We start from the raw sequence: 12,257 nt of genomic DNA, 5'->3' as shown, positions 1-12,257 counted from the left end.
CCAAGGCAGACGTCTCAGAGGAAGAAATTCCATCTATTTTCTTTATAATTTCACTTTTGGAAAAAATAAAATAATTTCACTTTTGAGAGTTTTAAGTTATTTTTGTTCAAGAAATCACTGCCATCTTTGATTACTGCTGCTTTGCTTTATACATGCAGAATGTGTATATATCTGAAGGCAGATATTCATATGTTGTGCCAGTTTGCCTATTGCTATGTAGTAACTACAGAAACTCAGTGGCATACACTGTCAAGAACTTAACTCACACCTCTATGGGTCCACTGGAAGTCAGCTGGGGAGACTGGGCTCAGCTGGACCCCTCAACTCTGCTCCATGTGTTTCCTAGCCTCCTCTAGGTACAGGTAGGTTAGCCAGACAAGGAATAACACACACACACACACACACACACTCACTCACACACAACACACACACACAAGGTTTGGGTGTAGTTAAAAGCAGAAGTGCCAAAAGGTTCTTGATCTATGTTATCACTTCAGTTCAGGCCAGAATTCATTTGTTAAGATGTTGTTTCAATATATTTTAATACAGAAAGATAGGATGTAGACAACTGATTTAGATAATTCTTAGAGCCTAATGATATTGTTACATGTTTGGTGTGAGCTAGATATTTAATTCCCTCAAGGCTTCTGAAAGAAGAGCTAAAGAGTATATTTTTCATCATGTTTGGATGGTTAAAAATCTGACTTCTATCAGGTCTTATATGCATAAGAGAAAATGTCTTTAGTAACTAGAGACTGGAGGATTAAATTGTCTTAGAATTTCTTCAGTGGCATTCCTTGGTTAATTAAGATATATGGAGGTCACACAACTTTTTAATTCTATGTATTTTTTTTTTTAACAAACACCAATAATTATTTTCTCCTCTGGAGTCTTGCTTTATCTAATCCTGGGTTTCCAGTTTCAGAACATGCACATATGTTTTTCATTTTAACACAGCCCAGATTCATCAGGGGAGCTGTACTGCCCTGGGTGATTTCCTCCCTAAAGAAGAACCTCATTATGCCATTGAGGAAGCTCTATCTAAAAATACACGCAGGGTCTGCTGCTTGGCCTCCCCCAGGGACAGCTGGAGGGTTCCTCTCGGCTCCTGCAGCTGCTCAGAGACCAGGGTCGTACCTTCCCGCCCTTCAGGCCAGGCAGTGGTAGTCCTCCCGGCTGTGCCCACATCTCCCATGACCTGGGAAAGTTCCAGGGAAGGCCCACGGCCTCTGCTAGAACCACTGAGAGGCTGATCCTGATGTATGAGGATCCCACTGAATGAGGTCCAGGGCCAGATGGGCAGAGGCCTGTACCTCAGAGATACCTCAGTGCTAGGCTGCTTTGGATCATGGTGCTACAAGAGCTCAGTTCTCTTTATAAAGTTGACGAGAGCGAAATGCTGTTTGTAAAGGAGGGCCTGTAACTGCGCAGGTCAGTTCTGTGATTGAGGACAGCGTCCTTCTAAGTAAGGCCTATGTCAGTCTGAGTTTTTGACCAACAGGCGCCTCGAGTTTTCAAGTATATCTGATTGGGTGGACCAGTATAATGTACTTCCTGTAAAATTCCTGAGAACCTCTTCTCCTCGCTGAAATTGAATACAGGACTAGAGGGACTTGACCTCCATGCCGTTCTTCCACCCTCCTTTGGTTCATCATTTCTTGCCTCATTACTGATTGTCCTCATTTCCACAGAGGGAGAGAGGGAGAGGATTGCCACTTCTTTGGTAATGCCTTTGGCATCTCTCTAGAGTTAAGAATAGTATCCATTGGTGGAACCAGTTCTGAGTGGTAGAAAAATCTCTATAAAATGTTCCGTCACTGTAAGTGTTGACTAGTTCGAGCAAAATGAACTTAATTTTTTAGCTGATATATATAATTTAGAGCACTTTTTGCGTAACCAAAAACTTTGTAATAGAAGAGGCCTTTTGAGTCATAAAGGACTCTCATTTCCCAAAGACCTAAATATTTTTTATTTAAACAAAGAAAAAAACAAAACCTTTAACTTATATTTTATTCTTAGGAATAAAGTTTCAAGATGGCAGTGGGAAAAAATTAATGTCACAGAATAAATATTTCATTTAGATTCTGATTGGATGTGGTTTCAATGAAATACTATGTGTGAAAGGGCTCTGGAAAGTCTAATTTTAATCAGTGCAAGGTGACCATAGCATACATTTAACCATGTTCACATGGGTAAAGAAATAAAATCTCACCCATGGAGTTTTGAGGGGTAGGGTGGAACCTGTATTTGGTACTTAATACTTCTGAACTAGAACTGTATCTGTGTTTCATAGGCTAAATATACAGTACTTAAAGTTTTGCAGAATTCAGAGCATAAATAAGAATTTTTTTCTTATTAAATAAGAAGGGGAGGGGAAAGCACTTGGAAATGATTAAAAAAATAAATTATTTCAAGATGGGGACATGTTTTCAGTTTGTGTGACCACAGGGTCATAACCTATGAGCCATCTTCACCTGCTTAGAGAGATGCTTCCCCACTGTCTGACTCTTCACCCCATTCATGGCTGCTGCTTCGGGCTGGGCCGGGAGGGTCCATGCTCAGACCTGGGTCTGTCGGCTGTGCTTTTGCTCCGCAGGCCTGTTCACAATTTCAGTTTGTCCTACTAAGTGAAAGTGAGATGTAGAATCTACCCTCTCAGCACTACAAGCATCACACAAATGCCTCTCTGTACGAAAAAAGAAAAAGATGTGTGATCATGAACGCCAGCTGTCAGTGTGGTATCTATTAGTTTGTAAGCTCCCTGAGGGCAGGGCCTCTGTGTTGCTCTGTGCTGTTTCAGCACCTCGTAGAAGCATATTTAATGCCTGTGATTGTGTGATGTTTCTTATTTCAAAATATGTGTCGACTATGTACAAAGGAACCCAGGCTGCTGATGTTTGATGATGTCTTTTTGTTTCTGTCTCAACGGTGTGCTTCCAGCACTAGTCACAGAAGGGGCAGAAGGAAGAGGCTGTTGGGATGTGGATCCCGGGACCCAGGGTGTGGGAACCGACCTGGCGGTCTCTGATGCAGGGGAGAAGGTATTGTGAACTGATTTGTTGGGCACCGGTTTCCTTGTGTGATAAAATGACCTCAGGTCCTGCTGTCTATGGCAGTGAGTGGAGTGAAAATATTTTCCTGAACTGTTCTCAGCTTCAATATTCATGTTTAAATTTCCTGACTAATTCTTCTTAAAATGTTCTTGCTCTTATATCATGGAGGTGTGAACAAAGAAACAATCGAAAAGTGATTAAAAAGATTTAAAACTCAAATGTCTATGTGTGTCTGCACTCTTACTTCTGCCTCACTTTCTGCTCTGCAGGAACCTGTAGCTTTCCACCTGCTACCTTGAACAACTCTTGGCTCAGAGGTTGCTCTGGGCACCAGGGCCAGATGCCACCAGGGGGCGCTAAAGTGGCTGAAACAATTTTAATTTGGGACTATTCTGCTTTTGTCATTTTCTTTTCCTTCCTTCTCCTTTCAAATCGTTCTCCTGTAACCACTCACACTGTCACCTACTTTTTTTGTGATAGGCTTTTATTTAACCTGGTCAATTTTTGCTTGGGGCAAAGTGGTTCCAACATTTCTGATTTACTATACACAGAGCTTATTAGACTGTATTTTAAAAATTAAATGCATGACACTTCCTATTCCAGTGAAATTGAGATGTCAGAAATGGAATAAGAATATTGTTCTGGGATGTGGCTATTTGTCTTCCCCAGGTTTGTCTGGGGCACAAGAGTTTAACTTTCTCTAAAATCAAATAAAAGTACATTATCAGACAGCTATGTGGGTAATGTGGGAAAATAATGTCAGATCTTTATATATATATATATATATGTATGTATGTTATGTTTTTTATATATTATATACAACTAAGAAACCAACTCCAGAGATTTTTAAAAGTCCATAGAAAAGATAATTGATTTTTTTTAACTTCATAGGCCAAAGTGAAAATAAGATAGCAGTATTTTATTCCACTTACTCTGACTATAAGCTTTTAAATTATTTCTCCATAAAGCATTCCTGCCTTCCATCCTTTTCAGTGCACCCTTTTAAGTCTGTTACTTTCAGCTGCTTTTATATTATTGAAGGGAAAAAGGAATGGTTGCTTAGTAACACTTTCCTCTTGAATGGAAAGCTGTGCTGGCCCCATCCTAATGCCACAGGTGAGTGAGATTAAGTGTCCAGGTTCCTCTGTTGAATGAATCTGCCTGAAAAAAAATTGCCATTAAAACAGCATTTTGAAAAATTAAATACACTGACATATAAGGCAGGATCACTTGAAATAAAACTTTTTCAAAGTGTGTAATGGATATTCCATAATTAGCTTCTTTATTAAAGTAAGGTTTTTTAATTAAAAAATGCATTTCCAAGTTTTTGAAAAATTTGTACCCCCAATGGCAAAATATCCTGTGTATTTACCAACTGCACCATGCACTGTCACCACTAGGTGGCGAACCAAGTCCATTAAAAAGATGGTACTGGAAATTACTGTCTTGTATGAAACCCAGAGATTTTGGGAATAAGTAACTACATGTAGCAAAATCCAGCTCATGTCTATGTTTGCAATTTTATAGAATATAAAAATTCTATGCTATGCAATCTTTTTATTACAAAAGAAATGGTGTGTGGAGCAAGGACAGAATCAGAAGAACAGAGAGAATACCAAAACTTATGACAGAATAGGTTTTCTTAGCCCCTGGTCTCTTCCACAGATCTAATGACTCCTTTTCCATCTTTTGTGCTTCCACTATTAGAGGTGCTCCTTAGTAATGACATTTTTTATTGACAGTGTCAGGGAAGAGTGTTGGAGTGGGGTAGGGATCAGTCTAGCTTATGGCATCATCATTGGGAACGAACTGAACTGAAGAAGTCGAAAGTTACCTGAGACCATTGCCACTGCTGGGTGTTTCCTGTGGCTTTAATTTATAGCTGCTCACATAAGAGCAAGCAGCGTACAGGAGACAATAGGCTTTGGGAGGGCGGGGAAGCTGACCTCCTGCTGAGTCCCTGTGTTTACATATGGAATCAAGTGTTAGTGTCCACACTACATGCCAGGCCTTACTCTTAGGTTTGTGGAGGTAGCATTGAATATACAAATGAAGTCCTGCTACTCATGGACTCACATCCTAGTATGATGAGACAGACAATGAATGTGGGGCAGACATTTAATTCTGCACGCTGGGAACCTCATGTTATACAAGTGCTCTAAATGTGTGTTGTGGGGGAGACAGAGAATGAGGCATAGGCCCATTCCCAGGGAGTATCTGGTCTCCTGCAGGCTCATTCAAGACTTCTGCTGATAGAGCTTCCTCTAAGGATCTCACAGCGGGGTGCAGCCACTTGAGTGCTGGTATTTGGAGCAGGCCTGCTAAGCACATGCCTCTGGGCCACTTCTAGGTCTGCTGTCTTTCCCTAGCCACTGGCTTCATGAATTTTAGCTTTATGAATTTATTAAATATTGAGAAAGGGAAGTAGAGGCCAGACATGATGTTCTTCAGCTCCCGAGTTTGGCCTCCAGGATGCAAAGGTCCACCAGGCCCAGGCGACAACTTCCATTGGGCCCAGGGTGCCCAATTCACAGTGTGGTTTGCACAAGGTAAATATTGCCACATAGAGTTTGCATTGCTTCCATACTGTTATCCCTTCTAGTTTTAAGGGCGATTTGGGTGAAAAGTCACTGTGCATCTCAAATACCAGGTTTGCATAGAGATGACACTCATCAAGGGTGGTTTAAATCCATAGGCTTTGATTTCGGGGAAGAAGCAGTCACTGTAGAAGAGTTGAGAGGAGGTGAAGTGACTTGCCCAAGGTCAGACATTTGGGAACACTATAGTGCAGCTTTTCAAAAGTAGGGTGGTTATTTTCTTATGTTTTTATGTATTTTAGGTGGAATATAGACATTTTCCAGTCTCTTCACAGTCAGAGGTGAGCTATGCATACTTTCAATAGATCACCATCTTCTTCTTGTGGATAATGAATGCTGTTTCAAGAATTTGACACTTATAATCTTATTTTCCAGATTATACAAGCGATACAGAATTTGACCCGTCTCTTATACAGCCTTCAGGTAACCACACTCCTCCCATCACTGACATTGTAAATGTTTCACTTAATGCAATTCACATTATTTGATGATTCCCAGACCTTAAAAATTAGAACATTTGAGAGGCAGCGAATGAGCCTAAAAGAATGCCAGCCCCCATGTGCCGCGCGATGAGGTTAGATGGACCTCGCCTGGTTTTGTGATCATTAAGCAGTGCCACTACTACATTTTACACCATTCTGCTCTGAAACCATAAAATGGTTCATATCTAAAAATTATTGATGAGTGTGATCTGGGTTGAAGCTTACAGTGAAACTCCTAGATGAGTATACATGACTTCACATTTCTGGTGAAAACTTAAATTCACACCTAAGTCTTTTCACTTCCACATGTGGCCTTAGGCCTCTACGGCTGTTAAGTCATACACATACTCCTTCATTCTTTTGTTTCTTCATCCACAAAAGTTACCAGCTTTGTGAGTGCCCGCCCCACTGGTTTATGGACCATCCATCCATCCTATCTTATACCTGTTGAATATTGAAAGAAGATAAAATTATGACTGACTTAAGTTTTTGCCAGAAAAAAAAATGTGAAGTCATGCTACATCAGATGTGTTCTTATCTACTTTAAGTTTTGTCAAGACTTCTTTCACTTACGTTCTGTTGGTCACCTGCCTGTTCTTGCTGGAACACCACTGTCTTCATTATTAAAATTTGGGGTTATATTTAAATACATGGCAGTCCTTGTGTCCTCTTAGTATTTTTCTATGCTTATCTATATCTTCTTTCCTAAAAACTTTAGAGTCACATTGAACTTTTGTACCTCTTACCAAGTCTGTGACATTGAAATCTCTTATTTATAAATTAAATTGGGGAGAATTGGCACTTGTACAACAATCAGTTCACTTGTCTGAGAACATGTTGCTAGTCATCTCTTAGCTTCTGCCAAAAAAACTTTGCAATTGTCTCATGTAGAAGCTGTGTTATTGTTATTTATTAATTTTTTTTTGTGGTGGTGGTGGTGGAGTGGGGGGGAAGCCTAAGTTTATTCCTAAACTTTTGTCTCTATGTTGCTTTTGTGAATTTATTTTTCATTATTATGCTTTCTCAATGGTGGTTGCTGGTATAAGTAAAATAATTGATTTTTTTTAAAAAAATATTTATTTTGTAACTGGCCAACTCATTGAATTTTATTGTCTGTTCTAATCGTTTTTCTATTATTTCTTGGCATGCTGCTTTGGCGTGACTTTCTGAAAATGTGGTCAATAATGGTGGTGACAGCATTCTTGTCTTAAATCAAAATCTAGTGGGAATGCCTTTAGTGTCTCACATTAGATATGCTGGAATGGAGTAGATGTTCTTAAAAATTAATTTATCATGTAAAAAAATTTCTTTTAAATTAGCTGAGACGGCATATAGTTCCAGTAACGTTCATTAACTTTTGGGAGATGAAAACATTGACCAATATGACTTGTGTTGCCTGGAGAAAATACTTCCAAAGTTGTCTTTCGTAATTTGAATGTAGCCCTATGTGGAGTCAATATTCAGAAAAGCAGGTGATCTAAATGTCCTAATTTTTGCAACACATTAGACTGAAGCAACATGAGAAATTCAAATTCTATAGTGGATTCTATGAACAAAAGCTCTGTACCTGCTCAAAGGCTGTGGGCTCTGAAAAGTTTCTGTTCCAGGCACAGTCTCTCTTTTGAAACAGGCTCTCTAATGCATTATTAAAGTTTTTATGTAAGTATTTCTAATCTGATGAAAATGAAATTTGATCTGTATATTATCAGGAGAATATAATTCAACATGAAATTTAGGCAAGGCAAGAGAAGACAGAGTTATTCCAGCAAGAAAAGGTTGAGAGAGTGAATTAGGAATTTCCCTAAACTTGAAAAGCAGAGCTGTTCTCTTTCCTAAGTGTGAGTGAAAACTTTAAGTGTGAAAATGAATCTCCAATATCCAAATTCTACCCCTGTGCAGAAAAGAGAACGTCACCATTCTTATTCCAAGTGTTAATTAGAACGAAGAATACTTCATGGTACAAATTGTAACCCTTACATGGGAGTTATTGGCTATGATAGTTTTGACATATAAAATACTGGATTTTTTTGTTGTTGTTTATTCCACTGATGCCCTTGGGGTTTAGTAGAATTAGCTGGTGACATACAGTCTACAATTTGCTCTGGCCAGGTCAGCAGAGTCTTGAATGGTATATTATTTATGTGCTTATTATTTCATATTTAAAGCTCAAAGTAATTAGTCTAAATTCTAAATGATAAAATCACTGTTTGCTTTATAATAATTTCTAAAAAAGACATTACTCAGGTAAATTTGAAACTTTTAAAGTAATTTTCAAATTTGAAAATACTAATTTTATTTCAAAAGGCCTCAACAAATACACTCTCGAGTTATGTTGTAAGACAAGCACCAATTTAAAATATCCCTTAAGGGGCCTCCCCTGGTGGCGCAGCGGTTGAGCGCTGGGCTGCGAAGCTGCCTGAAGCCTCTGTAGCGCCGGTTCGATCCCCGGCACCCGGCAAGGGTCCCACATGGTGCAACAGACCTCTCCTGCTGTGCCCGCTGCTCCCCTCAGCAGAGTGTTTCGTCAGTCTGCCTGTTCTGTGCCCCGCTCTGGCTCTGGTGAATTCTCTCACCCTCCCACGCTTCTGACTGTACCCAGTGCTTGTATAAATAAATAAATAAATAAATCTTAAAAAAAAATAAAATAAAATATCTCTTAGTTCTTTAGCCTTCCGACCTATGGGACTGCTGATGTAACAAATAACTAATGGTCAAATCCCTGTCTTCCCAGCATCTGTTACATGTACAGTCTTAAAAATTCTTAGGAAAGAAAAATGTGTATTTATCCCTAGGAGAGCAATAATTTCTCATAATGAGTCAACACACACACACATACCCAGTATGTGGCCAGTTCAATTTGTCCCTTCTGTGCTGCTTTGTGCTTTAAATGGGAACTTTTAAAATTAAAAGCTTCCAAGGGCATATATAGGGACTTTTTTGGTTTTGTGGAATCCTTCCAAATTTTGGCAATTATTTCCTGTGATGCAGCCAAACATTTCATAGGCAGATACCGTAACTCAAAATGTTTTTTTAATCTGGTTGGTAATGTCCTCTGGGCTTTAGCGGATCTATCTTCCCTTAATCATTCCAGCCTCCTGTTAGCAATCTATTAAACAAATGAATTTCAGCTTAGTCTTTTATGCATGACCTTCGTGCTGTAATACAAAGAAATAGCAATCATAAGGCTAGCTTTACCACTTACATGTCTCCTAAATATGCTATTAATTGCTATTCTTGGGCTTTGTATTAAAAAAAAATTATTTACCAAAGGTCTCCAAGTGGTTGACTTTTATTTTTATATCGCCATGTGTGTAATACAGCTTAAGTAATTTCTGGTTTGGGACTCAAGTAAAGGATTCTACCAGGTTTATAGAGAATCTTAAAAATTCTTATGAATTATTGACTGGAGAGACTTCAGAAATAGAATGAGGCAGAGCAGGAATGCAGGATCTTGTGAATTTATGTACTGAATTCTTATTCAGAAGACTTGCTTACATACTATCCAACAACGAGCCACAAACCACATTTCCAAAACAGGGGGTGTGCTTTGCTTTTGTGCTTCATTTCTTTTGTATATAAATTCCCAGGCTGTATGGCTAGGAAATGTCGACCAGCCTACTTAAAGTACCCAAGCCTGTCTTTGGGTGTACCTTGGAAGAAGCGCAGAATTATTAAGAGAAAGTTTTGTGGTTAAGCTTTTGGTGCATAGCAGTGGTCCCACCCACAAATGAATGGAATATGGGAGCCTTGACTGTCCCCTCTGCTCCGACAGGCCGCCTTGACCATCCAGGACAGCCACATTGAGATCCACAAGCTGGTCCTCCAGCAGCAGGAGAGCCCGTCCTCTGGCCCCTCTTTCCGAGGGAGCCCCTTTCAGGACCAGGAGAAGTCCCGCCACCTGGAGAAGCGGCGGGAGGAGCTGGCCAACATCCACAAGCTCCAGCACCAGTTCCAGCAGGACCAGCGCCGCTGGCACCGCAGGTGCGACCAGCAGCAGCGGGAGCAGGAGGCCCGGGCGAGCTGGCTGCAGGAACGCGAGCGGGAGTGCCAGTCGCAGGAGGAGCTATTGCTCAGGAACCGTGGGGAACTGGACCAGCAGCTGCAGGAGTACCAGCAAAATCTGGAGCGGCTGAGGGAGGGCCAGCGCCTGGTGGAGCGGGAGAGGGAGAGGATGAGGGCCCAGCAACACCTGCTGTGCAGCTGGAAACACAGCCGGCAGAGTAGCCTTCCTGCCGCCTTTTCTCCAGGAAGCAAGGAGGTAGGGGTCTTCTGTGCTTGCACTGGCAGCATGTAAGGCAGCTTCTCACACTGGGTTAGTCATGGACATTCACAAGATGGTGACCCCGAGATGGTGACCAAATGTCTGTCTTTTTGCCGGTTGCATAGACCTTGTAAGAGCTACTCAGTGTGCAGGCTGCAGAGGTTGACACCTTTCAGAGACAAAGCATGTGCGTGTTGACATGAAATGCGGATGTTTGAAAGGCCTGCATCCTGTTGGATTGGTGTGAGGATGGGGCGTGAGGTTGTCTCTATGAGGTGGGTCCTAGGGCCACACTCGCTGTGAACAGGACCCTTTTACGTAGTTTAATCTCCCAAGTTCTGGATAGATGTACTTTTTAGTAAATTGACCAACATTAATGTGCATTATGGGTCCACTATTTAGTCAGTATAATGCTATTGTCATTCCAAGCGTATTCGCTTTCATAAATTTGACATAGTAAATTCAAAATCCCCTTCCTTAACCATATGTGTATGCTAATTAATGACTCAGCCAGCAGGTTAAAGTCTCTTATAAGAGTCTGTTCTCTTCACACCCTCTCTAACCATGTTTGAGGATCCTTTGTGTCCCAGGAGTTTAATTTTCTGTATTGTGTGAGCACATGCTTTTTATTGATAGAGCATAAAGTTCTGAAAGTTGAGAACTTATCAGAAAGATCTGTGTGACATCTTTATTCCTTTCAAATTGACTAAATTACATTTATTGCAAATACCTCCTGTATAAGCCTTCAACTTTATTTAGCTAAAGTGAAAATGCTGTTCTGATCAAAACAAAGTGGAAACACTTTAATGGCAAAGAATACTTCTGCTTTATTTATTTTTTTTAAGATATGTTGTGTTTAGTGAATTGACATTTCTGGTACTAGCTCATTAAGAGGGTGTGGGAGGAGGGAGTGGGGAAAATCTTCTCAACCTCATTTAGCAAACTTTTGCTTGCTAAATTCTGTTAGGAATAAATAAAACCTGTGAAGTGTATGAAAACCTGTGCAAGTTGTTAGAGAAATTATTGTACTTTTTCTGTATTTTCTCATACAGGTCGTGGAACTTAATCGATCTGAGAGTTTATGTCATCAAAATTCATTCTTCATCAATGAAGCTTTAGTACAATTGTCACTTAACACTTTCAGCAGAACAACTCCATCAGGTAGCCATCAGGATGTCACTTGCCCCCTAAATATTTCTGATTCTGAATCGGTAAGGACTAGTCGAAGTCAAGTAGACCTTGAGACGGAAGTTGCTCAGCCCTCAGATGTCAGTCCTGAACTGTGCACCGCTGCCGGGTCCTGCCACCAGATACCTCCTCCCTACCAAAGCAGCAAGGATTCTCGTAAAAATGGTAATTAATATTTTAAATGTCATCTGTGTAGTTTCTCTGAATGGCTGACTCTACTTTTGAGGAAATTGAAGTGGGCTGTAGAATGGTAATAAATTGGTGCTGACGAGCTGGAGCTTGTAATGTAAACATTTCTTGCCATCAATTCTAAGAATTTGGACTAGATAGACCGTATGGACCGTAGTTGGAGGGCTTGGAGGTTGTAACTGAGATGTAAGAGCCAGACAGGGTTTTCAGGTTGGCAGGTGAAATGATAGCTTTCCCTTCAAGCCAGAGCAGCTTGATCCTCATTCCTCACTGGAGACCCCATGATTTCCTGAGCCACAAAGTTGTTGGCTCTCAGAAATAAAAGATAGGAGCAGGGTTTGTGGTGGGACTTTATTATCTATCAGGGCAATTTCCTGTAACATTAGTGAAATCTTCTTACTGCTATTAAGCACCCTAAATGAGACTGTTAACATCATTTGTCATTGTAAAAAGAGGTGTTGTGTCTCCGTAAGCACTTTGTAATAAC

General features: G+C 40.4%; 1 protein-coding gene across 4 annotated transcripts in view; it reads left to right on the top strand.

The window, feature by feature from the left end:
• Window positions 1–12,257, top strand: part of ARHGEF28 (Rho guanine nucleotide exchange factor 28) — a gene marked incomplete at both ends in the record, with an annotated part of 239,958 nt that overhangs the window by 200,290 nt on the left and 27,411 nt on the right. For 3 of the 4 annotated variants that reach the window (XM_084234064.1, XM_084234063.1, XM_084234066.1), the window contains 5 exons: window positions 2,941–3,041; window positions 5,893–5,931; window positions 6,026–6,073; window positions 9,905–10,390; window positions 11,446–11,746. The exons of the other annotated variant lie outside the window; for it this stretch is intronic. In XM_084234064.1, coding sequence (XP_084090190.1) covers window positions 2,941–3,041; window positions 5,893–5,931; window positions 6,026–6,073; window positions 9,905–10,390; window positions 11,446–11,746 — 975 coding nt within the window. The remainder of the gene's footprint in view (window positions 1–2,940; window positions 3,042–5,892; window positions 5,932–6,025; window positions 6,074–9,904; window positions 10,391–11,445; window positions 11,747–12,257) is intronic. 4 annotated transcript variants of the gene reach the window in all.

Source organism: Talpa europaea (genome assembly GCF_964194135.1).
Source record: "Talpa europaea genome assembly, chromosome: 5".
NCBI classification, from domain to species: Eukaryota; Metazoa; Chordata; class Mammalia; order Eulipotyphla; family Talpidae; genus Talpa; species Talpa europaea.
Note: the sequence above shows the minus strand (reverse complement) of the source record. Positions and strands in the feature narration are given on the sequence as shown.